This window comes from Uloborus diversus, chromosome 4, assembly GCF_026930045.1.
Source record: "Uloborus diversus isolate 005 chromosome 4, Udiv.v.3.1, whole genome shotgun sequence".
Lineage (NCBI taxonomy): Eukaryota > Metazoa > Arthropoda > Arachnida > Araneae > Uloboridae > Uloborus > Uloborus diversus.
This window is the reverse complement of record NC_072734.1, coordinates 139,930,653-139,957,967: the sequence shown is the minus strand read 5'-3', so window position 1 is coordinate 139,957,967 and position 27,315 is coordinate 139,930,653. Positions and strand designations below refer to the sequence as shown.

The following is a 27,315-nucleotide window of genomic DNA, read 5'->3' as shown; positions in this document are numbered from 1 at the left end:
ATTTTTCAAACAAGACGTGGTCTTTATGACGTCACAAATGATGCTATTTGCCGCATCTTTCTACTACGTTTCCACGTTAATAATCAAGCAGCGAATTAAAATTGCGCTCTACGCTTGCTATTAACCATATCGTTGCCCATACACGTGAGTAAAGATGCGAATTGAATATTTTGTCCTGTGAATGGCAACTCTGAATGGCATTTCATCATTTATGATGTCACACGACAGCAGTGTAAACAATGAAAGCGCGCCGATGAAAGTAATTTTTGAAAAATATTAAACTTAAATAAATTATTTAAAAAAATGTTTTTAAGCATGCTCTTTCAGAAAAAAAAAATACTTTTAAAATTTTGGAAACGATCCCATTGTAGTAATTATGTTTAGGCGCATTCACTTGTTACTTACATTTTTTACTTGCTGTTTCTTATAAAGTTTTTTTTCTTCTAAATTATTTTCCCTAGCTCCTCTGAGGTCTTTTGATGTCTCTTCCTGCCAGCTGTTCCCCGAGACCGGTCCATGCAAGGCAAACATCGTCCGATATTACTTCGACAAGAACGAGAAGACCTGCAAGCCTTTCATCTACGGAGGATGCGAAGGAAACGGAAACAACTTCGAGACCGTAGAAGAATGCAACGGAAAGTGCAACGGTAAGCACGAAACGTCTATAGTTTTTGCCTACTTATTGAAGGAGTCTGCTTAATATGATGGCAGTGGTCCCCAAGAGGGTGGATGAGGGATTCATGGTACAAACTGTGCCATTGAAGTTTTTAGGTGAGGGGTGATTTGAGAGGGTTTTTCATCCCGTTTGGGGGACTCTCGTTCTCTGGGGTGCTCCGTAGTATTTGAGAGAAGCACGCCATCATCCCACCAGGGGGGGGGGGTATGTGAATGGACACCTCTTGGCCCGAACCCGAGCATAAAAGGGGCCTGAGATTTTTAAAATGAGGGATGGAATATATGTAGGGATGTAAGTTTTAACAATTTGGAGAGGGCCCCGTAAAAGTCATTTGAGTCGGGCCCTGAAAATTTCTGTACACAACTCTGCATTACCCTAAGGGGGATGGGTCTTCCTTACTATTGGGTCTGAAAAGAAAAATGTTTTTTATTTATTTATTTATTTTTGCACCGAGTTCAACGAAATTAGTTTTAACAACTGGTTTTTTTTTTAAATCAATGATTTAGTTAGTCTCGTTACCAATAGCCGTTTGGCATCTATAGTTAAGGCAAACCTAACCTGGAAGCATCGTAATGCTGTGATTAGGATCTGTGTAGCCTTCACAGTGCTGCCAGGTTAGGATTGCCCCGACTGAAGTGCTCAAATTTTCTATTTTGAATTGATAAAAATCCAAGGGTTTTGGAGAAAAATATCTGGAGATGACATTTTGGACAACAGACGAATTTTATTCTGTTACCTGGAAACTGTTGTAGTGGTCGAAATATAGGGCAATGATGGTGGGTGGTAATCAGCGTGCTATAATGTGGGGCGAGTGTTTTAGGCAAGTAACCCACAGAAATTCATTAATTTTTTCCATGGTTTGTCTTGAGAAGTGTGGTCTTGCATTATCAAGTTTTTATTTTAGCATCACTTTTCTATTAACAATCACTGGGATATTTTCACCCAACAAGCTCCATCAGGTTTCCCTTTATTTCAACCACTAAACCATTTTATTTGTGACAAAAAATCTTGAAAGTTTGGTTGATACGCAAAATTCCACCTGCTCATATTTTCCTCCAAAAATAATTGGAGTTAAATTAACTTATATTAGAAAAAAAGTATATTGATCTAACTTTATTCTTTGTTCAATTATTAATATTATGTTTCTCTTCTTTTTTTAGCTTAAACGAGCTTGAATGTCGACAGAACAACAAAGAAAAATTGTAGCTTAATAAATTATTATTATCTACTCTGAAAATGTGTATATTTTTTCATTAATTGTTACCAACTCTTGCTTTTTTATGGTTATTTATGAGCAATGTAAGATAAAATTGGATTATAAATTGGAAGCTGGGTGCTAAGAAACCTGAGAATAGAACTGATATACCTTGTATAATGTATACTGATATAACCTTTTACCGTGGCTGCCAATCTATGACAAGCGTAAGTTTAGTATTCAAGAATGTCGCGCGCGCGCACACACACACACACATACAAAAGCATGTTTGAGAGTAATGCAAAATTTAATATGTCATAATGCAGTAAAGTTTAATATATTTATCGTGTTTTAATTGCACAGTATATACAATAATGTAATGCATAATAATATAATAAACATTAATTTTTCATTAAAATAACTGAAAGTTTAATTTTTTGCTTTTAGACATAAATACATATTTAAAAATAATCTTTAAAAACAGTATTTTACTTTCAGATTTGATAGCTTTAAAATTAATTAACAATTTAAGAACTTGAATAATTTACAGTGCTCCAAAAATGTACTGGTGGATGTGTATCTCGCTCATTTATGATTAAATTGACTCCAAATTTTGCACGTTCATCACATGACTAGTAAAAGATAAGAAAAAAAAAATCCATGCGAAAATTTAAATTATTATCTTTTTCAGCAGCTTAATAAAAATTGGCTGGTCTATTTAAGAACACGTGTCTCAACAGGGCCAACTGTGAAAAAACGCCAAAAAACAATCAAAAACTCCGTATTTACTTCAATGAAAAAAATGAAAGATGAGTCGTCACATTCGGGGCACTGATAAGTGTTTTTTTTTTTTTTTTTGTATCTCCTGCACGCAGTTCGTGCACATGGAGCACAGAATCATATCCTCCATCCGATCCTTCGGTATCTTAATACGGACAGAGTAGTCCCAATATTTCAAATCATGGCCGTATTGAGCTACAGTTTATTTTTCTTGGGTTATCAAAACACAGGAAAAAAGGACGATACACAGCAACATTTTATTTTTATTTTTGAACTCGTCAACTACATACAGTAGCGTAACTAGGGGTTGACAGGAGTGGCTCTCGCCAGAGGCGCAGCAACCAGGGGGGCACTTTGACTGATTACAAAAAAAGAGGTTTTTTTTTCATCATTAAATTTGAAAAATGCTTTAAAAAAGTTAAAAAAAAAAAACTCTCAAGAAAAAGAGCTAGTGGGGGTATATGTACATATACATGCATAACATCTACTGAGAAGGAACAATTGGGCATCATTAAAAACAATTCTGGAAAAGAAAATAAGAAAAAAAAAATACAATGCTGCCTCCTATTTGTAGAATCAATTAATCAAAATGTTCCAGAAAAAAAAAACCTTTTTTGGAGGTTTTAATGACCTCCGGTGACTTCCCTTGTGAGTGATCCCAGGGGGGGGGGGGCTATTTCTTTAGTTCACCAGGGGCGCTGGATCCCATAGTTACGTTGCTGACTACATAAAGTGGATTGAATCAATTAACCAACGAGTTGAAGCACAAAAATTGCAAATTACTGCAGACACGTGTTTTGGTGTTTCAAGGAACACCTTTTTCAATACAAAGAAGTGTTCCTTGTAACATCGAAACACGTGTCTGCAGTAATTTGCATTTTTTTTCGTTTCAAATCGTTGGTTAATTAATTCATTTAATTTTCAGCACAAAGGTACTTATTCCTTACATAAAGTTGGTTTTCTAGAACAATTAACAACTTTTTTTATTCCAACAAACTACAGTGAGCCACAAAGAAACAAAACTGACTGTAAAACGCTTTATCATCAGTTAGGTTTTCTGATAACGATAAAATCACGATCTAGCAAATGTTTGCTACCTTACGTAAAAAATAGGGGTTGCCTTATTAGTGGTGAATTCCAGGAAAAAGGGAACTTGAATTTTAAAAATTAATATTCTGTCACTTGCCGCATACCTTTCTCTTTAGAAACAAATGAATTTCTTGAGTCTTAACTTGTTTTTCCAAAACAGTTTGATGACTTTTAGAAAATCAAGTGCAAAATCAAGTTTTCTCTTTAAATTTTTACAAGGCAAAAATTTTTCTTTTTGTTACGTACTGTAATTTCAATAAATTCGCTATCAGCATATAATATTTGGGTTAACTTTTATCTTTTCAAAATTTTGTCTTTTTAGTAATTAATTAATTTCTTTTTTTTTTAACCATGAAATAGTTCCATTACTAAAGTGACAATTCGATGTCCTTCCGTTACCAAAATACTACATCTCAGTTAGTTCACCTAGAACCTATTGGGTATAGAAACTAATGTTTTTCATGCAAAGCAGAATTATGTCCCTTGTCAAGGAGGCATAGTTATAATTTTAATAAATATTTAATTTATTTGGGTTTTAATGGTAACGGAAGGACATTTATCTATTAATAGATGATACAGGGTAAAATTTTATAATGCTAGTAGAAAACAAACTATTGTTTAAAGTTAGTAGTCACATTAAAAACATATATAAGTAATATTTGTACAAAAATTACGTATGCTTTCATTTAAAAAATAAAGTTTTATTTCAAACTAGCCGCCTGCGGCGACCAGCTCAGCTGGTCCGCCTTTTTACGCAATTCGTCTTTTTTCGCCAGGGTTACCGCCTTCGGCGGCTGCTTAGACAATTTAGCGACGGTATTAATCAATGTTTTTCTCTATATATCAATATTATCATTTGCCTTTTTACGCCAATGTTGACTTCTTCGACGGCTGCTTAAAAAAATTTATCGATCCTATTAATCAATCTTTTTCTCTATACATCAATATTATCATTCGCCTTTTTACGCCAAGGTTGCCGCCATCGGCAACTGCTTAAATAAATTTTGTGTTGAATAAAGTATTTTCTAGATCTATCTCCAGTTATGTCCTTTGGAATATTTTTAAAGGGTGGGGGAGGGGAGGAACAAAGGGCATACTATTTATGCACATTTTGTAGGAAAATAACAAAAAGCACTTCCTTTTTTATGTGAAAGCATTGTTTTTTCAAAGTCATGGTGTGTGTTTGTGTGTAGGGGGGAGGGAGCTATTGATCCCCCATTGAATTTCCTCTATTTTTTACTGTCCATCTACTGTATCCACCTCTATATTTGTCCACCTTTCTTTCTCTCTATCTAGCTATCTATACGATACATGCATATTTCCTCTGATAGTCATTAACAATTCTTTTCTATGTAGAAAAAAACATTTTTTGCCCACTGACTTAATATCATCTCTCTATCTACCAAACCTAACCACAAACCCTACAAAAATCATGCAAAAAACCGCGGGCTTTATTTATTTACTTAAAATTGCACGCAAAAAAAAAGGCTCCATGTTTCCCGCAGGTCGCGTCGTGTTCTGCATTTAAAAAATTGTAAAAAAAAAAAAAAAAAAAACTTTTGCGTATTTTTAAAAACTTTTTCTTTTGAAGAGGGAGAAATGTTTTTACTATTACCAACTAAAATTTTGGAATTGAGGGCTCAATACTTTTTACAGGATGGGTTTCGAAAAAAACTAAACCCAGAAAAAAAATGCTAAATAAAGGTTTTTTCAAAAATTCATAAAAAATACAAAAAATGCTCTATCTTCAAAACTGTTTTGTTCATCATATTTAAAATTAAATTTAGGACACTATAGTACAAAAAATATTTGTCTGGCGCGATTGGTTCGGGGTCTGTGAGGTTAAAAGTACTAAAAAGTGCTAAAAATCACATAAAACATTAAATAACTTTTTTTCTAATTAAAATATCAAAAATTGAAGCCCGAGGTGCACAACTTCAGCAAAAACTACACCTGTATACCAAATTTCACCTTTCTAGGCCTTACCGTTTTCCCGGGATGCGCGCCACACACACACACACACACAAACATCTTATTTTATTATAGGTGTAGATTATAAAAAAAAAAAAATGTTTCGTCATTTTATTTTTTCGATTGTATGTGATAAAAATCATGAAAACTACACTTAACAATTTCTAAGCATCTGAAAATCATTTAGGTATGACATGTTTGTAATATGACAAGCCAATTCAAGCAGAAACACTTGCTTAAAAACTTGAAATTTATATTGGAACAATACAATATTGAAACTGCTTTCAGATTTGTTGCCACAAGTCACAAGAAAGGACTGTTGAGAGCATTGGTTTAACCGTTAAACGTACTACGAAAGATATCAGTAAAACCAAAGATCAGCACTCAAAAAGACGGAGTAATATCCATCCTTAACCTGACACACGAAATATGCACTATTTAAACCCGATAACGAGATATGTTATTGAATATAGTAAGTACTTCAACAAATCAAAGGAGATATTTCACTTAAAAGTCAACAGACCGACAGTTATAAATAATGTTAAAAATGAAGATACAGCTGAATCAAAAAACACCAAATCATAAGAATACTAGCTGCGTGCCCGGCGTTGCACGGGCTACTTAAAAAATGAAAGAGATGTCCAATTGATGTTTTTGTATTAATCTGACATCAGTTTCTAAAGCGCTAAGGAGTAAATAAATACGCGTAATGCAAGGTTTGCAAAACACCAGTAGAGCATATTTTTGGCAAAAATCTCTTTAACGTTAATGATAGTTATCAATGACACAAGTTATGAGTATTTTCAATTAACACAAAAGATGAAAATATATGCATTATCAACTATAATCTGTGCTCACATTAAAATGAATTACATCTGATAGACTATATCTGAAATATTCATGTACAATTACAATCGGCTTTTTATATAAAATGACACACACTTTTTGTTTGATTACGTGAAACTAAAGCACCAAGACTAGGTAAATACCACTAAAGATTAATTTAATACCAAGTCATCAGATTCCAATTTAGCTTCAGTTAAAATCCTTAAAAACAATCTTTTTGGTTCAACTCTGTTTCACTTAAAGAAATCCAAACAATCTTCATTTAACATGTTCTTTAACGATACAAACTGTATTTCAAAAATAGAAACAGAAAGGAAAAAGAGAGTTATTACAATTCGAAAACTCACCCATGTGACGAGAAAAAGTCCAACAAAATAAACATAATTAGTCGCACATCCTAAATGTACCAAAATATGAGGCCGGTAAATGATAAACTTACACTACAATCAATAAACATAGCTAAAGAAACAACTTTCATATGCTGAAAAGAGTTAAGAACGTTGAATGTAAAAAATAAGAAAAGGACAGACGATATAATAAAGGCTATGTCCGAAGAGAGCAACCAATTTTAAACTAATTTAAAATGAAATTCTAAATGAAAACGTTGTTTTAAGATTTGGACAGCAGCCAAAAAAATCTCTTTTAAAACAATAATGAGAATTTTACTTGCTCACCCATATGCAAAATCGCAACAGGAAAGAAATAAAAATTCCTGAATAACGTTATGTTAATTAACGCTTTAATTAATATTTCCGCTAATTAAATTGTCACAATTACAAGATTGTTCCTATTGTTTTCTTTGGAAATTTTCGAATTAATCGGCATCTCATTTGACTCTCGATTCACAGCGGTTCTCGAGAAGATCGATCTTCAGACAGGCAGACGGATGGGCGGACGGACGCGAACAGATTTTAATATTACAGTGGTTTGACTCTCGATTCGCAGCGGTTCTCGAGAAGATCGATCTTCAGACAGACAGACGGACGGACGGACGCGAACAGATTTCAATATTATAGTGGATGCCAAAGGATTCATTAACGTTTGGACAAGTTTTTTTAGTTGGATGGAAGGGAAAGAAATTAACAAAGAGCGATGTTGGAGAGGTGCTTCATGTAGAAGATAAGATGAAGGAATGGAAATATCTTGTTTGAAAATGCATGATAATGGGGGAATTATCTTTGTATTCCCTGAGAAAGAAGATAAATGTTCTATGTATATTATTGAAAAAATATTGAGCATTTAAAAAATTCAGAATTGTAACAGATGGCTCAGGCATTAGATATCACTGTTTCAGACTGCTGTATTATCTGAATAACTGTTTGTAAGTTGAAATTTAAAACATTTAATTGCTTTGGACTTCTTGTGCTTCCGATACTGTCCTTCCGTTACCCTTGACAAATGCATAATTTATATGCTTAAAATAGTTATATTTTTAAAAGAAGAAGTGAAATTGTAATGATTTAACACTCCCGTATCTGCCCCAATTTTTATAGATTTTTCCCTTTTATAGCTTAGCTAAATTTTTGGGAAAAACATGATAGCATGCAAATCATGTCCCGAAAATTTCTTTCGGTTACCGTTTTTTAAATTTGATTTTCAAAAAAAGTTACCAGCAAAAAATTCTTGGATTTGACTTTTTTAGCAACTTACTATGATGAAGTCAATGCATCAGTTTTTGAAAAAATATGTATTTTGATATGCTCACAGACAGAAATGCATCGATTTTTTTAATACAAAATGTCCTTCAGTTACCGCTGGAATCCACCTAGGCCTTCTTTGGCGTACTCCTTTTAAATAAAATACAGAATAAATTACAAGAATAAGTTACAATTCAGAACAAGTAATGAACAATGAAAAAGTCTGAGGTAAACTTTCATTTCTCTGCCCCATGGTCAGAGAAAGTCGTGAGATGCCTCGTGGGGTCGCTGGCTGTTATGCCTAAAAATTGCAATACTGATTCCTCGACATCCCTTCAGACCACATAAGGGTAAACGCATTTCATAAAATTGATCAACTAATAAATAAGAAAACAAAAAACTCTGAAACGAATGCGCAAAGAACGAAAAGCTAAGACGCACCTTCTTGATAAGCGGGTTTGTGAACTTCATTGGGTAGCGGTTTTGCTGTTTTCCCAGAAGCTTAATTCCACATTTATTTTATTACACAAAGCATTTTTGTTTTGTTTTGTTTTTCTTCGGTGTACGGCACTTCGGCGTACAGCTCCTCGGCAGAAATTATATCTGTTTAATCTAGGGTACTAATTTCATATGCAATCAGCTCCAAATACCCATGTAACAAAAAGTCAGTTGTCTCGTGCTACTGCAATTTTTTTATTTCTAAGAACCTGAGATAAAACTTAATGTCTGAAATATAATTTACTGATGCAGGCTTGAAAATGAGTTAAAGAGAGGACTTCGAAATTGAAATTTAAAAAACAAATCGTTTATCGTAAAGATCAAAACTTTTAACTTAACTTATTAACTTATATTTTGGGGGACTCTATGGTAAGGGAGGTGGGTAACACAGTTGGGAGAGTAAAGCGTAAGGTGGCTAGGTGTTGTTTACCAGGGGCTCGGGTAAAAGACATTAATATGGTTGCTGAAAAGAAGGGAGTATTGAATAAGGAGGACATGGTTACTTTGTGGGTGGGAACAAATGATGTAGGCCACAGTAAAAATGAGGAGTTTTCTAGGGAATGGGAATCCCTGTTGGATAAAGCAACCAGCTTTTCGACGAATGTCCAAGTGGTTGGTTTGCTTCCCAGGTATGGAGTGCATAGGAGCTGGCTAAATCAACGTGCGAGGTGTATGAACTTGCTACTGAAGTCAATTTGCGAAAAGCGCAGTATCAGGTTCATTGATGTATGGAGTCACTGTAAACGGGATTGGATTGCTAGGGATGGCCTGCATCTGAGCTCTACAGGGGTCAAAATGGTTAGTGGATTAATTTTAAGGGCTTCGGAGTCAAAAAACTAAGTTGGAATGGGGGGCATGGTTCAAGCACCAGGTATCGAGAGAATGAAATGTTTTTGGGTATTGCTAGAAATGGAAATAAAGTGACAAACAAGAGTAGTAATGTTAACAATTGTAATTTAGGAAATTTCAGGGTGTTAAATAAAAGCAACTTAGGCATGCTTAAAGTTTTCTATACCAATGCTCGCAGTATTAGGAACAAGATGGATGAATTGAAAAGCATAGTTATGGATGAGAAGTTGGATGCTATCGGAATTACAGAGACATGGGCTACCGAATCTGATGCAGAGTTATTACATATTGCTGGGTATAATTTATTCAGACAGGATAGAGTAGGTAAAAGAGGTGGTGGGGTTTTATTTTATGTTAGAGACAATTTTATTTGCAATGAATTGGTCATAAATGATAAGCCTACTGATATTGATATGGTTTGGCTGGAGTTGATGAGCAGTAAGGGCATAAAGCTACGCTTTGGAAACATTTATAGGCCACCTAATTCAAACCAGGGACAAGATGAACAGATGTACCGTATTATTAGTGACATGTCTAGTAAGGGATCCGTTATCATAATGGGGGATTTCAATTTTCCGGGTATTGATTGGAATAATTTTTATCCTGGTAATGGCAAAGAAGAGGAATTTTTAAAAGTAATTGGTGACTGTTTCTTAGATCAAGTTGTAACTCAGGGAACTCGAGAGGAGGCCATTTTGGATCTAGTTTTTTGTGACATAGGTAGTTTTGTTCAGGGGTTGAGTGTAGGGGAGCATATTGGAGATAGTGATCATAACAGCATTAGGTTCCGGGTTAAATTTGAAGTGTGCAAAGATGATAATTTTAGGTTTGTGCCCAATTTCAGAAATACCAATTTTGTTGCACTTAGGCAGAGCTTGAAAGAGGTTTTTTCGTCAGGGTTGGAAAATAACGACGTAGATCAGCAGTGGACGGAATTTAAGGATAAACTTGCTAAAACCGTTGGGGACTATGTTCCATTTAGGAGAAAAGGTGTTAGTACCAAAATTTGGCCCATGTGGTTCTCCAGGGAGACTAAAGTAGCTCTTAATTATAAGCAAGCCACTTTTCGTAAGTTTAAAGAAACTGGTCAGAGTGCGGAGAGGCTCCAGTATGGTAAGGCAAGGCGAAATTTTAAGTATTTCGTACGGATTCAGAAAAGGGAATTGGAGCAAAGGTTGGCAGATGACATTGATGGGAACCCTAAGAGGTTTTTTGCTTACGCTAATTCTGGGAAAGCTCGAAACAGTCAAATTGGGCCTTTGGTTGATGAGCATGGAAATTTAATCCAAAACGATAGGGATATTGCAAATGTTCTAAATAACTTTTTTTCCAGTGTGTTTAACGATAACTGTATCTCAACAGTTGACACTAACAAGACACAAGCTATTATACAGCTTGAGGATTTTGTATTTTCCAGGGAGGAGGTTTTATTTCATTTGAAAAAGATTAAAGCAACTAAAGCTCCGGGACCAGATAATATTTATCCAAAAATTTTAGTTGAATGTGCAGAGGAATTAGTGGATGTTATTTTGAATATTTTCAATGCTTCTTATAACTCGGGGACGGTGCCAGAGGACTGGAAGCTGGCTAACATAACGCCACTCTTCAAGAAGGGGTCTAAAGGTATTGCTGGGAATTATAGACCTGTAAGTTTGACTTCGGTGATTTGTAAGATTTTCGAAACTTTGATCAAAATTAAGATCATGATGTTCTTAGAGACTAATAGTCTGTTGACTAGTTTGCAGTATGGTTTCAGGAAAGGTAAATCCTGTACTACTAATTTATTGCATTTCTACGACAAGGTTACCTCAGCTTTAGATAACAAAAAATGTGTGGATGTTGTTTATATTGATTTTCAAAAAGCTTTTGACAAGGTACCGCATGTTGCTCTTCTCAGCAAGTTAGCTGACATTGGAATAGGAGGAAAAACTTTACTTTGGGTTAGAAATTGGCTTACTGGTAGGAAGCAAAGAGTAGTTGTGAGAGGAAATCATTCTAATTGGAGTGATGTTTTAAGTGGGGTTCCTCAGGGATCAGTTTTAGGGCCTCTTTTGTTTATTATATTTATGAATGACATCAATGAAAATATTTCTGGAAGCATGAATTGTTTTGCTGACGATGTAAAAGTTATGGGGATTGTCGAAAATGAAGAACAAGTAAAACAGCTGCAAGAGGATTTAGATCATATTACTAAGTGGGCAGATAAATGGGGTATGGCACTTAATGTAGGGAAATGCTACACTTAGGTCATGGAAATAAGCGTATGAGATATCGTTTACAGGGTTCAGTCATAAATCAGGCAGAAAATGTTATGGATCTGGGTGTCTTTATAAATCAGGACTTCAAGTTTAGTCAACAGTGCAGTATTGCTAGTAACAAAGCCAACAAAATGCTTGGGTTCATCAATAGATCTATTTCAAACAAATCTAAGAAAGTTCTTCTGCCTTTATATAGGAGTTTAGTAAGACCTCATTTGGAGTATGCTGTTCAGTTTTGGTCGCCTTATCTGAAGAAAGATATTTTTGTATTGGAAAGGGTTCAAAGAAGGGTAACTAAATTAGTAAGGGGACTCTCAGATTTAGATTATGATACCAGACTTAATAGGCTTAACATGTATAGCCTGGAGCAAAGGAGAGTCAGAGGGGACATGATTCAGTTATTTAAATTTATTAAAATGAAAGATGTAAATGGATTAAATTTTTGCGGGGAAAGCAGGACAAGGGGTCATTGTTTTAAGCTATTTAAATCTCAGGCTAACCTGGAAATCAGGAAAAACTACTACTTTAGCAGGGTCGTGGGCACTTGGAATAGCTTACCGGATGAGGCGGTAATGAGCAAGGGAGTGGATAGCTTTAAGAGGGCCATTGATCTTCATTGGGGACTAATTAATTGACTAGGACCAGCCTAGCTGGGCCCAGTGCCTGTTGCTGGTCGTCACATTTGTATTTGTATTTGTATTTATTTGTATTATTAACCTCGGTATTTATGTCCAGTAAGGACATAAATATCGAGTACAATTAGATTTTGATTTCAAAATTTTTTTTTAACGCATTTAAAAAAATGTTTTTAAGCATTTTTATTTCTGTGGTTCTGAGATATAACTAACTTGGAATAATAAAATAAATCTGGAAGAAGCAATCAAGCTTCTAAAAAAAGCTAAAACACCAAAATTAGGGAATTGTTATAGTCGCCAGTGGCGAGTCAACTCAAATTTTGAAGTCACCAATTTTTTTTCCTAGTCGCCACAATCCTTTTTTTTTTTTGTTCCCCATTTGTTCAAATGATTTCAGCATCCCATAAATTTTCTTGCTTTATAAGAAGCTTTCTACTGCATCATTGAAAGAAACATATTTACGTCTTTCTACATCACTGTTTCAAAATGGATGATTTTTTTAAATTCTTTAATTTGTCCTTCGAAAAATTTCTTTTTTGAATTTTCGCATCACTAAATTTGGGAAAATTCTTCTTCAAGTACGAAAACTACAATTTTGTACGTAATCATGAATTTTTTTTTCACTAAATCAAATTTCATTTCAAGAGTATGTTTTTCGCTTCAAATGTTCATACTGTAACTTGCCTGGAACAATCTTAGTATATTCGTAACTTTCCTTCATACTGGTCGCAGAATTTCTCCCGAGATCCATTGCGGTAATCTGATCAGTGGCGTAACTATGGGGTCTAGCGCCCTTGGCAAACTAAAGAAATTGCGCCCCCCTCTCATGGTCGCCCACGTGGAAAGTCATCGGAGGTCATTGTGACCTCCAAAAAAAATTATTTTGGAATATTTTGATTAATTGATTCGACAAATAGGAGGCAGCATTGTAATTTTTTTCTTATTTTATTTTTTAGAATTGTTTCCAATGATGCCCAATGTTCCTTCTCAGTAGATTATATATACCCACTCCTATAGCTCTTTTTCTTGCAATTAAAAAAAAAATTAAAGCATTTTTCAAATTCTATGGTCAAAAAAAAAAAAAAATCTTAAAAAATACTTTTTTTTAATCAATCGAAATGCCGTCCCCCTGACTGCTGCGCCCCTGGCGAGAGCCACTCATGGCAACCCCTAGTTACGCAGACTGATAGCTACTTCAGTTTAGCGGAGGCGAGGGCCAAGCGCGGATAGCAGTCGTACGGGAGCTTAAGGTGGTTCAAAAAAACTTTTTTTTTTCAGCTGGAGTCCAAGGTACTCTCTATTTTTACTTTCTTCTATATCTAATATATAGAAGAAAGTATTGGATTCGTGCAAATTTTCGAATTTCGAATTTTGACGGATTCGAACGTTTTGAGGTGTGCTGAGTTCATTTCAACTATTTTTGGAAAATGTCTGTCTGTCTGTGTGTGTGTGTGTATGTATGTGTGTGTGTATGTATGTATGTGTGTGTATGTATGTATGTGTGTGTGTATGTATGTGTGTCACGTCTGTGTGTGACCAGTTTTTTGTGGCCGCTCTACAGCAAAAACTACCGCATGAAATCGAACGAAATTTGGTACACATATGTGCCCGTATGTGAACTTGTGCCCATTAGTTTTTGGCGTGAATTCCTCCAAGGGGGGTGGAGCAATGGGACGTTTTTTGAGTTACGCGTGCTTGCTATTCCTCAGGAAGTAACTGGCGGAATCAAACAGAATTTGGTCCATATGTTGCCATTAACAGGAGCAGGTGCTGATTCAATTTTGGTGTCAATAACTCAAAGGGGGGTTGAGCTATAGAACGTTTTTTGTCGTCAATTGTGACTGCTGTATCTCAAGAAATAACGAACGGAATCAAACAAAAATTTTTTGACAAGTAGCCCTTAGTGGGTATAAGAGCTGATTTTATTTTGGTGTCAACAGCTAAAAAGGGGGTAGCGCAATCGCCCGTTCTTTTTTTCCATTGTGAGTGCCCTATCTCAAAAAGTAATGCTACATTCTGGTTGAAATTTGGAATATATGTGAATCTATATGTAAACAGGCTTTGGTTCAACTTTGGCGCCAATCGCGCCAAGAGGTGCTGATTTATTTTTATTATCATTATTTTTTAGCGAATAAAAATAGTTTTATTAATGCAACAATAAGAAAGATAAATCGTAATAGATTGTCGTCTGCGTATTTCTCGTGATTTTAATTGTATGGAAATGATCGGAAATATTATCTCAATGATTTAAAATTTTTAACTGTTGCCACTAATGTTTGTTAATAAATAAAATATTTGTAATTAATTCAAGTAAGGCTTTTAAAGTAACTTTCAATTTTCGCTCTTTGTTTTGTTTTTACAATAATTCAGACATTGGGATGGTCGTCAAGTTTTTGCATGTGTAATTTTGTTTCTGTTAGGAATATTGCTTCCTCGTCAAGCATGGGGAGGGATCAGAAAAAGGAAAAATATAGAAGAAAGTTTCGTGATGGCCACAACATACTAGTTTTTACACTTACTAATAGCATTATGCTGTAAAAGTTTTAGCTTCTTACTCAAATTTTAAGACGGTGCTCAACGACCCCTTAATTTAGCATTAGCCTTCGCATAGAAAATGCCACAAATTGAGAAGTATCTAATTTCCCCAGCCGTTTTTTGTAACTTGTTTTTTTGCAATGTATGTGCATATATTTCTAGTGTATATTATAACATGTAGCATAGTTTCTTCAGTTCAATGTATTTTTAACCCCCTCCCCATATTGATGAAGTTTGGGGGAGGGGGTTGAGCACCCTCTTTCAGTTGAAATAGGAAGCTAAAATTCTTCAATTTATTACTGTCCACAAGTCTAAAAATATTGAGAGGTGTCCCGGTATCTAGGAGAAACTTTTTTTTACATGTATTTTTTAATCACCCTAATGGGAGCTGTTTACAATACTTAACGCAACGTTTTACGAAAAAATCAATGATCACTAATTTAAGATCTGGTGGGCGAGATTTTAAAATTATTTTCTGATTAAAAACCGTGTTAAATACTCAAAATAAAAAAAAACACCCCGTAAGAGTAGGATATTTATATTCTAACAATTAAAAATCTGCACGTGAACGTGATAGGAAACGTTTGATAGCAAATATGAATTCCTTATGCGAAGTTACTTTAGGGTAAGTAATAGGGTTTCCAATCTCGAAATCCCGATCCCAAATCCGGTGGGATCCCGCAGAATATTTAGCGGGATTGATCCAGCGGGATTTTGCTCTCAATCCCGAGGGATTCTCAGTCTCACATTTTTTTTTCCATTTAAGCGTTTTCCAGCTTTTGCCGCTCATAAAACAACTATTTTCACAAGCATCATCTGAAGTTTCAATTTTCTTCCTCCCCTATCTGCAAGAAGAGCAAGGAAAACTGATGTGTCTCATATGACCAACGATGGATTTACCATTTAAGAACACAATAAAAATAGAGTATATTTTTGTGAGAATGAATTTGTATCTTCATTCGAGGCTTCAATTTTCATACGTTCATCAAGTGAGTAAATGCTAAAAACGAATATGCATTTTCGAAAATGATCACTAAAATTTAAAATTACGCTTTAGAAAAATTAAGAAAGTGTATTACATGTTCCAAAAACCGCTGGAGTTACCTGAATGTAATGTTGGGGCACTTCTGTAAGCTTTAGTAATGTACTCAAAACTTTGTAAGTTACAAAAAGTGCTCTCCAAAGAAGAAAGCAATGAAAAGTCTGACATTATTTATATATTCGGCACGACTTTAAAAGGGTCGGCAGAAAGTTGTATGAAACAAAGAATGACTGGCATGACCGTGAAGTAAGTTAAGCTGCTCATGTTTTTGTATTCCTCTCTAAAGTGAAGGTGAAATTAGCGAAATTATCCAAACACTTCTACTGAGACTACGACATGGTGAAATGGTGAATATAAGCAGTATCCAACTCTTGCTGCAATGATTCAAATTCACTGATACAGTGACCAACGTCTATGAAGAAACAAGGGTATTATCAATGCAAGTTAAATTGGATACAGCAAAACCCATATCCAAGAGACATCGTTTTGTCCGAAATTCTTAAGCATGATTATTTATTAAACCTTGCAAAAGAAAAGAAAAACCTATTTCAGGAGGTGATGTTAATTCGGATCTTTTTCTCAATGTCCACAATTAGTTAATTTTAGTAAAACCAATTGCAGTGGAGCTACAGCACGTGTTTTCATCAAGCGCATTATTTTTAGAGCAAAACGCCTTTACCATCCCATACGAGCGGCACACTTTTGTTACCAAACGATAATTGCTAAATAGGATCTGACATTGCAATACCTTAAAATTGCTGTACGGAATTCAAGATGGGTATTAATTCCAATAATAAAGTATTCCTTCCTAAAAAAACACAACGTTTTCTATTGGATATAAAAATTTAATATTTAGAAGAATAAAGTCAATCCCGCGGCATCCCGCGGGACTGAATTCGGCGCGGGATTGGAAACCCAAATAAGTAAAAGACATGTGTTCGACAGTGTAATAGTGAAAATATTCTCACCAGAAATTGCATCATCTGGTTACATCATCTTCCAATCGCTAAAACACTTTCTATGAGATAAAACTTGAAAACTTAGCTTGTATCCAAGATGACATTCCCAGATATATTTTGCTACAAAAATCAATTGATATTTTATCTATCCGGGATTGAAAATTTGCATACTAGATGGAAAAAGGATGTTGACAACGGCAGTTGATATATCGTTGATTAAAAACGAACTGATTGATGATAAAGCTGATGTGTCCATAATGTCAAGTAAAATTAAGTATTTTAGTTATATGGGAAACGAATGAACGTATAGAGATGAATTTTTGATCATTCTTACTCAAAACTATTACATTTGTATTTACATTGTATTTAGAATTGATGTTAAAACATACGCTAAATTTGGCAGATGATAAATAAAAATGCAGCAGTAGAATAATTCTGTTCACTTTATTTACTCAATTTTGTTGTTGTTAAGGCGAACTTTTTTAATTTTTCAGCCAACTTTCCTGTAAAATGAAAAAAAAAAAAAAAAAGCGTGAAAGAAGGCTTAATGCATTTTAAAAATATTGCAAAATAATAATAATAATAATAATAATAATAATAATAATAATAATAAATAAAATAATTATATTAAAACCTTGCTCTTTTTTTAATGCGAAAGTGAGTTTGTAAATAATGTTTGTAATTCTTTTAGGCTTTAACTATTTAACCAATCATCATGAAATGTCTATACACATTGTCAGGGGTGCAGAATAGAACATAGGCTGCCTTTTATCCGGAAAATAAAAGGTTTAAGATTTTTATTCCAATGTTACAGAAAATCCTTAATTTGCGAATATCTTATCGAAAAAAGTGGTATTTGTTAGATTTTTGCAGCATTTTAAAGCCCTTAAATAACCACAATATGAACGAAGTTTGAGGGATAACCAGAACAGCCCCTAATTCTTCATTTCAAGTTGATTTCGTATTCTAAAACGATTCTTATCTTCATTTTTAAAGTATGCGGTTTCGGTTACGGAATTGAAATTCGCAACTCGAATACGTTACCTTGCGGCGATTTATAAAATTAAAGAAAAAGATAAAACATTGCGTTCCACGTGTGCCTGTTGAGGTAAACATAGGCAGTTTGTTATGTTTATTTATTAACGCATTCTCGCAATCGAAGAAACTGTTATGTCACTAAATGATATTCTCGAGCTTCTCAAAATAATGTTAGTTTTCCTTATTTCCCCCTAAAAAGTGAGTTGATTGTCGTAAATAGCGAAAGTGTAAACAGAAGAAAACTATGGATTAACAAACTTCGCATTGGCATGAAAGTAACAAGGAATATGCTCCTTTGTTCGATTTTTTTTTTGGAAGAGGATAACATTTTACCAGGTAACAACATTTTTTTAAAATTGTTTTGTGTGAATTTGTTTAAGTGTGATTTTAGAGTGCCAAACAAACTGGTAGCTAAGAGGCCACGAGTGACCGAAGCACTCTTGGCTTCCTTAAGAGGTTTTCCACCTCCAGCTCAGTCACTCCTAAGCCGGGCTGATGCTAATAAGCACGAAACTGCAGTCCTCGGCTGGAATTGACTGAGTTGGCGGTGTATTTCATGCATTTCTGCCTTAGCCCTGGCTATAGGGTGGTAACTTACTGAATATACCTGTCTTGCCTTCAATATTCGAGTTGAACCCAACCATTGCTTCAGTAACTCGTCTGGTCAGTGCTATTTCTTGTATTAGCTACCAATTTGTTTGGCACTCTTGGCTTCCTTAAGAGGTTTTCCACCTCCAGCTCAGTCACTCTTAAACTGGGCTGATGAGTGCTAATAAGCACGAAACTGCAGTCCTCGGCAGGAATTGACTGAGCTGGCGGTGTATTTCATATATTTCTGCCTTAGCCCTGGCTATAGGGTGGTAACTTACTGAATCTGAGTGAATTGTCCGATTCGAACAAACTTTTTTTTTATTCGAAAGATCTGGGCGGGGGCCTTTTATACCTCCAATTCACTTTCTGATTTGAACAATTTTTCGTTCATTTTTGAACAGTTTAAAAAGAAAATCAGTATTAGAGCCTACGGGAAAATTCTAGCAAAAATAAATCTGGAACTTAAGATGAATTTGCTTCAAACAAACTTTTTTGAAAAAAATCTTGATTTATAAAAATTGCTTCAAAAATATCTTTTTGATTTGAACAATTTCCCGCTCATTTTAGAACAGTTAAAAAAAAAGAAAAGAAAAAAGTCTACGGGAAAATTTTAGGATGCTGTGTTTATTCACAAGCGCCGCAACCTTAGAACTAGTTCGCAAAAAAAAAAAAAAAAAAAAAAAATCACTAAAAACAATTAAACGTTTTAATAAATTTACTTAAATGTTCATATAATTGTTTGCAATAATTAAGTTCAGCTTTGTAGTAAGTTTAAAATATAATTTCACGAGAAAAGAACAGGGCTAAAAAAATACCACAAGAAAAACAAAGAAATTGTCACCACAGAAACATAAAATAGCTCATTGCTCTAACATTTTGGCCAAGAGGTAGGACTTTTTCTTTACCATACTTGCCATTACTTGAGATTATTTTCACGAATTTTTGCGTTAAGTTATCTTTGTAAAATGTATTATGTTCTCCTCTTTCCCACAGATGTGTCAAAACGTAATTTTGATCTTCGTATACGTTTGCTGTAAAAAAAATCAAAGGAAAAAAAAAGATTATGAAAACAAAATCTTAGTTTGATTAAGATTGGGGTATCAAAACACATTTCCTAAATCTCAAGAACCGTTTTCAGAGATAAGACTCACTGACAGGTGTTCCCTTTCACACAGCTTTTGCGCCATTTTCCCTCAAAAAAACGATCAGTTTCAAAGGTGAGAAATTTAACACCCTGCAAATTCAGAAATCACATAAATAGCAAAAATTACACTCCTCGATCCTTTACTGATCAGCTAGCTATCACTGAAGAAGACATGCAAGCTTTGATTTTTCTCTGCGCTGTTGGTGTTGCTTTGGCAGGTACGTACTTAGTTCATATGTATTTACAAATTAATCACATACATTTTTCGCGATTTCTGTTACTCATGATATAAATTCATCATAATTTTGGTTGATACAAAAGATTCTTTATGTTTTTTTTTTTTCAATTTTAAAAAAACATCATTAAATAGTTATAGTTATTAGTAGTTTAAACTCATTTCAATTATTGCTCCGATTTTCTTAAATTGGACTATAAATTAGTGTGTGTATTAGATAAATATCATGCTAAATTAAAAGCACGAGTTTTTCATTTGAGACTGGGACGTATGGCAATAAATTTACGTGTTACGTTATAATTAAAAAACAGTGCCTGACTCGTGCCCTATGGTAAAACTTTTGACTCGAAGATCGCCTTCGTAATACTAAATGCCTTCGCATTTGCCTCAAAATGTGGACTTCCGTCAACGCCTGCTTTGATTTCCGGTACAGATAACAGCACTATCTAGCGGCAATCCAATGATTGCGCTGCTATGTCGATGGATTCGAACATTCGCATCCTGAATATCTGTATGTGGTAATAATTATTAAAACAGCATTACAAAGCGGTCATCCAAGGAAGGTGTTGCTGTGCCGCTGGATTCAAACAATTCATATTGAATTGTTAATCGGGTAATTTCGAAGTTTAAATTTAGAAATTAACTAATTGTTCCATTCTTCGCTATTAATTTCAAATACTTTAGATAGACGGTAGAGGCCTCTTTAACAACATTGATTGGTCCTTGTTCCCTCATTTTGAGTTCATTTCTGCTCTATGTTAGGAGCGAGAAAGCGATAGGCATTTAGTATTATTGACACGATGCTCGAAGCCGGAAGCCCGGAAGATTCCAGGTTTAACGTATTTCCGGCGAAGCAGACGCAGCATTTTTTGGAACGAGGAAATTAAGTAACTGTAGATATACGCCCAACTCTTAGCAAGTAGTCCGTCTGCTATTAAACGTCTAATATGAGGCTGCTGTCCGTAGGTGACTTTAAAAAAAATATTAAAAATCCTGTACTAAAGTAAACCATATCTAGCTTTGCAGTGAATAACCTATTAAGGGGCTTCATCGATTGATGCACAGTACTTTTCGTAGGCAGAACTTCACGTGTTTATGGGGGAGCTTAGTAATAACAGTCACTCCTTACAACATATGTTTTTTTCAGTTCCTATTTTTAAAATTTTGTCGGTCTCAGCGCGTCTCTTTCTCTCAATATATATATATATATATATATATATATATATATATATATATATATATATATATATATATATATATATATATATATATATATATATATATATATATATATATATATATATATATATATATATATATATATATATATATATATATATATATCACTGTGTTTCTGATGCACAAAATAAGCGAACTGACCAGCTCAGTTTAAGCATTTCATTTCATAGACGTAGTACTTGATTACTTTCAAAAACAGTAACAAGTTGCGCAAGGTATTTGATAATTTATTTTTTAAAATGATGCATTTCCACGTTTTATATTGACCTCCTTTTAAGACCACCCCTCCTAACCCTTGCAGCCCAGGTTTGCCAAGACAATGCCCACTACGAGTCGTGCGGCACGGCATGCCCCTTGACGTGCTCCAACTACAACAATCCACCCCAGGCCTGTGTCCTGATGTGCGTCGCCGGATGCGTCTGTGATGAAGGATACGTCAAGTCCATCGACGGATCTTGCGTCAAGCCTTTGAACTGCCCAGCCATTGACCCTGCACGTAAGGCTTGCTGATTTTGTGTATGTGTTCCGTAAAAATTTGAACTTCAATAAGTACTGTTTTCTCTGGGAGGGGATGAGGGATAGATACACTGCACCCTCCTAAATTTTCAACAACGTTTTTCGACGTACAAAATTTTCTCTTATTCAAAAGTCTGTACTTTTATTTTTTTTTATTCAAGGTTACTTAAATACATAATTTTTAAATTTTGTGTTTTATGTCTAACTTTGTTCGAAGAGAAAATTTAACTACTTTTGTTTACGAATAATAGAAAACAATTTTCTAGCAAGAATTTTCGGTTGGAAGCCACAAAAAACTGTCAAACCCTTTGATTTTTTTCTCATTTCCCACTTCCAGCCAATTTTTGTCCACACTGTAAATTCGAAAGTATTTTTGATGCAAAGCCTCTAATTTATTTCTCAATTTAATATTGGCCATTTTGGATCGTGTGTGACATCATTTTTTTTTTCATGCAGCATCCTGCCCCAGCAACGCCCACTACGAGGAGTGCGGCACCTCTTGCCCATTGACCTGCGAGAACTACGCCAACCCTCCCCACATCTGCAACCTGATGTGCAACACTGGATGCTTCTGTGACGAGGGATACGTCAAGACCCACGATGGGAAATGCGTCAAGCCAAGCCAGTGCCCCGCCAGGGACCCCGGTAAGTGAAGTGGATGCAATGTTTTATTCAGAGCTGCGAAGTCGGAGTCGGGCTGGTTTTGGGGTAAAAGAATCGGAGTCGGGAGTCGAATGTTTAAAATTCCAAGAGTCGGAGCCGGTTATTTACCCTCTAAGTCCGCAACTTTGCCATTGCTTGGGGAGTCGGAGAAGGAGTTGGGATGTTTTTGGTGTTACGAAGTCGGAGTTGGAGTCGAAGGCTCTAAAGTTCCCGGAGCCGGAGTCTGTCATTTACCCTCTAAGTCCGCAACTTTGCCATTGCTTGAGGAGTCGGAGAAGGAGTTGGGATGTTTTTGGTGTTACGAAGTCGGAGTTGGAGTCGAAGGCTCTAAAGTTCCCGGAGCCGGAGTCTATCATTTTCCCACCGACTCAGTAGATCTGCTTTTATTCTACTGCAAATAAAAAATTCCCGACCCACTGTCTAGAATTTTTTACGTTTACAGCGAGTCACTTTGTCTCGTGGTGTATTGACTCTTTTACAGATACTTGACTACATAGAAGTTGTCGTAAAATATGATTTTTAATTTATTTTTAATGATTAAATTAATTAATTAAATTATCCTGTTCACACACATGCACATACACTTAATATAGAAATAGGTTTTGTTTCGTGTTAAACGTGTGACAAGAAGAAGTATGTATTGCCGCGGACATAAAAGTTTGCTGCTTGAGACACCTTTGGCCCCCTCCCTTATCCTCTGGTGTGCAACAGTTAATAGTTCCTCGGTTAGGGAAATGGCTTTTTTTTACGCAGAAGATGTTTAAGTAGATGTACGAGGGGTGTAGCTTCCTCTAACAGGAGTACCAGATATGACAGCTAAGGGCTCTTCGAAATTAAGAACATTTCTTTTTTTAATTAAAAAAGAATCTTTTAAACATATGTCGTCATTCTAAAATTACGCTGAAATCAAAACATAGGCGAGTTAAACTGTTCTGTCTTAAGTTAAAGTCAATCTTCACGATGAATGTTATTATTTTTTGCAATATACTTCATCTCTGTTGCGTTAATTACTTGACTACTTTCAAAAAGATGAAGGAAAAATCAACTTATCATTTTTTCATTGATGAATTGATTAGATTAATTTTATTATTTTTTGTGATCTGTTTCAACTTCTATGCGCTTAGCGATACATGACTGTCAGAAAAAAATGATGATAAAGTACCTTTTCCTGACTTTTGCTAATTTAATCAATTTTATTTATTACTTTCGAATAATTTTATGATTGGTGCATTGATTATGATTTATTTCTTACAAGAATTAAATAATGCAAAACTTCTGCGTTCTAACAAAATTGTGTTCTATTTTTCTTCTTATTGCATTCGCCAGCTTTCTGCCCCGACAACTCTGAATACAGAGAGTGTGGCACCGCATGCCCCTTGACCTGCGAGAACTACCACAACCCACCCAGAATCTGCCCTGCCATGTGCGTCTCTGGATGCCACTGCCAGGAGGGATTTGTTCAAACTCAAGATGGACACTGCATCAGGCCAGAAAACTGCCCCCAACGGTCCGTTGAACGTAAGTCCACTTTCAACTTGTGGATATTTTTCTGTGACGTCACGTAGAACTGTTGTGCTAGATCTGAAAATCAATGAAAATAAATGACTTTAAAAATTAAAGAGGATAAAATAAATAAAGAACTATGAACTAATAAAAAAGTATATTATTTCGAGAAATAGAGCTGGTTTCAGTCTCAGCGCAACAGCAAGAAAAATTCTCTTTACTCAAGCTCTAGGCATTGCTTTCAATCTTTCACTTTAGCACACATTGCGAAAGAGCAAAACTTGAACTATAGGATTGTTTTCGCCTTTGTTTCCAATCTGAAATAAGTATGTATAACCTCTCTTAAACTGCTAGCATATAAAAAATCCGATGTAAACAGCACATATCTTGTATTGAGGCTTTGTTCAATTGCTGAAGAAAAAAAATAGTAGTTCAGGAAGGAAAGTTAACACACAGCTTGCTATGAAGTAATAAAGTATTTTCCAACAGAATAACTATCCTAAAACAAAAAATTTTGTTTTGTAAATTTTTGATTTGACTAAAGTTAAGGTAGATTTTTAATAATACTTTTTCTCGGAAAATTTTTCGAGGGTTATAATCTTTACTCAAAGTAGAAATTTGAAGATGAGTTCTTTCGTTAACTGAAATGAAAATTAGGAATATTTCATGCTTATTAAATGCTGGAAAACCCAGTTGCTTCGGTGAAGCAGAAGCAGGCGCAAGCCGTGCATATTCCGCCTTGTATTTTCTGACAGAATAACTGAAGACTAAAAATGGAAAACGCAGGAAGTGTGAAATAAAATTTTTTACAAGGCATCAAAAATAAGATTCCAGGTGGGTAGTGGAACTTACTGCGTTTTCTATTTTTTTTTGCAACATGGACTAGGACCAACTGAGATAAGTAGCCTTCAACAACCTTCCATGGCACTTACTGCTCTCTCCACCGCACGCGCGGGCGCTCCACTTACTCACTGGAGGACCCTAACAACGTTATTTTAACTACTTTTCGGGGGGATAGGCACACAAATCGTTTACCACAGTGAAATGCTTCGCATTTACTTCATTTTGACAGAAAAAAAAAACTTAATGCGTTTTCCAATTTTAGTCTTCAACTATCTTAAGACAAAATCATTTCTTTTGTAAATGTTAAGATTAGACAAAAGTTAAGGTGCATTTTTTATAATACTTTTCCCCGTATTACTGGATTATAATCTTTATTTAAAATAGAAATTTTAATATTAAAACACTTGTTAACTTAAATGAAAATAAGGAATATTTTGTACTTATTAACAGCTGAAAACCCTAGTTGCGTAGAAGAACCCGAAACAGGCCCCTGCCGTGCCTACATCCCAATGTACTACTACGACATCAAGGACGGAACCTGCAAGAAATTCATCTACGGAGGCTGCGAAGGAAACGGCAACAGACACCCCACCTTGGCGCACTGCTTGTCCCTGTGCGAAGGTAAAGAAATTTCAGAGCTCAAAAATAAAATAAAATAAAATAAAATAAATAAAACATCCACTGACAGTAATGTATAGTTAAGAAATGGTTTTTAACAGTTTGAGGAGGTGTTTACAAGTGTCTAAAATAATTGGGTATGTTTATAAAAGTTTTTACACCGACTCTTTTTCTCAACGCAAAATTTCAACCTACGCGAGGGGTCTTGGAACGTATCCCTCGCGTAAGTCGGGACTCGACTGTATTTATTTTAATTTTTGTTTATAAGAACTAATCAAGAAAATATTGGGAGTTATCCGAGTAAATTCTAGCTGCCCTAGCAAAGGAGGACTCGGATAAGAACAGGTCCGTCAACAAAAACACAAATAGTGTAGATCAAAATGGTATTTCTGATTTGGAGCAATTTTTTTGTCACCTCAGAACAACAATAACAATTCTACGCCCACAAATAAAAGTAAAATATCCTACTATTGTTCTGAGGTGACAATTTATCTATTTCTATGATGTAAAGGTACTTGCCAATTTCATCTAGGTATTTATACCTAGTGTTCTTTGACAAATCTTCAATATATCCTTCTGATTGAGACACCCTCACCAAACAAACAAAATTGCTTGTCGAGTTCTTATATTTGCATTCATTTACACGCATCTTAATCTTAATTTAGTGTTATGCATTATTTCAAGCTCATCTGCTTGCTTTTACAGGTGTCACTCAGAGTACTTCTGATATCTGCAGTCTGCCCAAGGAACAAGGTTTGTGCCACGCATACTTCCTCAGGTACCACTACGACAGCAAGCTTGGAAAATGCGTCCAATTTGTGTATGGTGGTTGCGGAGGAAACGAGAACAACTTCGAAACCGAGGAAGAATGCCAGAGAACCTGTGGTAATTAGAGTTATTGGTTATGCCTAAGCGTGAGCAAAGCTTTCTAATTGGGAGTACTGGTTTAGGAGATGAAAAACTCTTGTTTGCACTTTAAAAAAATCCCCGGAAAAACGACGTTTTTTTACAAAATCGAATTTATATATACATCTCAAAAAAACAACAACCTTAAAACAAATTTATTGGGGGAAAATTGAGGGGGTATCTTTCGTCAAAGTAGGTCTTATATATTACTTGTAAAGTTCTTACACGTTAGCCTAGCAGCTCCCAAACATTTACCATTCGTGGCACCCTTGGAGAATTACAATTTCCTCCTTGCACCCTAACCTGTCTCTTTTTGAGACATTTCGTGGCACCCTTTTTGGGGAAACCGGCTAACTTGCACCTACTGAACCAGGCGGTCTGGGAATTTGTAAGATGAACTTTTTGTACATTTTGATTTTTAATTATATATTTCCTGTAGCATTCAACTAATGATATCAGTATATTCATTTTGATTTCATTTAACATTCGTAAAAGTTAGTTTTAAAGCTAATTTCTATTTCCCGATAGACATGTTGTTACTTTCTTCGTTTTCGGTAACAGTTACCCAAATTCTTGAGGTCTTAAAAAATCCATTTTTCATAAGAATAATGTGCATTTAAGAAACATTATCTTGTACAGGAAAAGTAGTAATATATCACCCATTTGGAAGAAGAGTACCACAATACGAAGACATGACATTTTACAGGAGAAGCGTTCGAAGTTGAACTGTGCAGGCAATTTGCATTAAGAAAAGTAAGTTTGATGTGCTCTCCAGTGGTTAATATTGGAACAAAAAAAAATCTGTCATTACTTTCCAAAAAAGATAACGTTCTTTGAAGGCGTTTAAGCGAAAAAAAAGAAAGAAAATTAAAAATTTCGTATTGTGGCACTCTTTTTCCAAACGAGTGATACATATTTATTTAGTTTCATTCATAGTTCAAGTAACTGATAGTATGTCTTTTTTATTTTTCAGCTTAAACGAGCTTACATGTCAAGAGAACAACGAAGAAGAATTGTAGATTAATAAATTCTTATTAACTACTATGAAA

General features: G+C 34.9%; 1 protein-coding gene across 1 annotated transcript in view; it reads left to right on the top strand.

Moving 5' to 3' along the window:
* LOC129220868 (papilin-like) overlaps positions 1-27,315 on the top strand; it is a 49,299-nt gene extending 21,984 nt beyond the window's left edge. Inside the window, exons 7-15 of the mRNA XM_054855300.1 lie at positions 462-647; positions 19,593-19,632; positions 19,846-19,961; positions 21,519-21,713; positions 22,190-22,378; positions 23,723-23,914; positions 25,193-25,363; positions 26,066-26,245; positions 27,240-27,315. Coding sequence (XP_054711275.1) covers positions 462-647; positions 19,593-19,632; positions 19,846-19,961; positions 21,519-21,713; positions 22,190-22,378; positions 23,723-23,914; positions 25,193-25,363; positions 26,066-26,245; positions 27,240-27,244 — 1,274 coding nt within the window. The 3' untranslated portion in view covers positions 27,245-27,315. The remainder of the gene's footprint in view (positions 1-461; positions 648-19,592; positions 19,633-19,845; positions 19,962-21,518; positions 21,714-22,189; positions 22,379-23,722; positions 23,915-25,192; positions 25,364-26,065; positions 26,246-27,239) is intronic.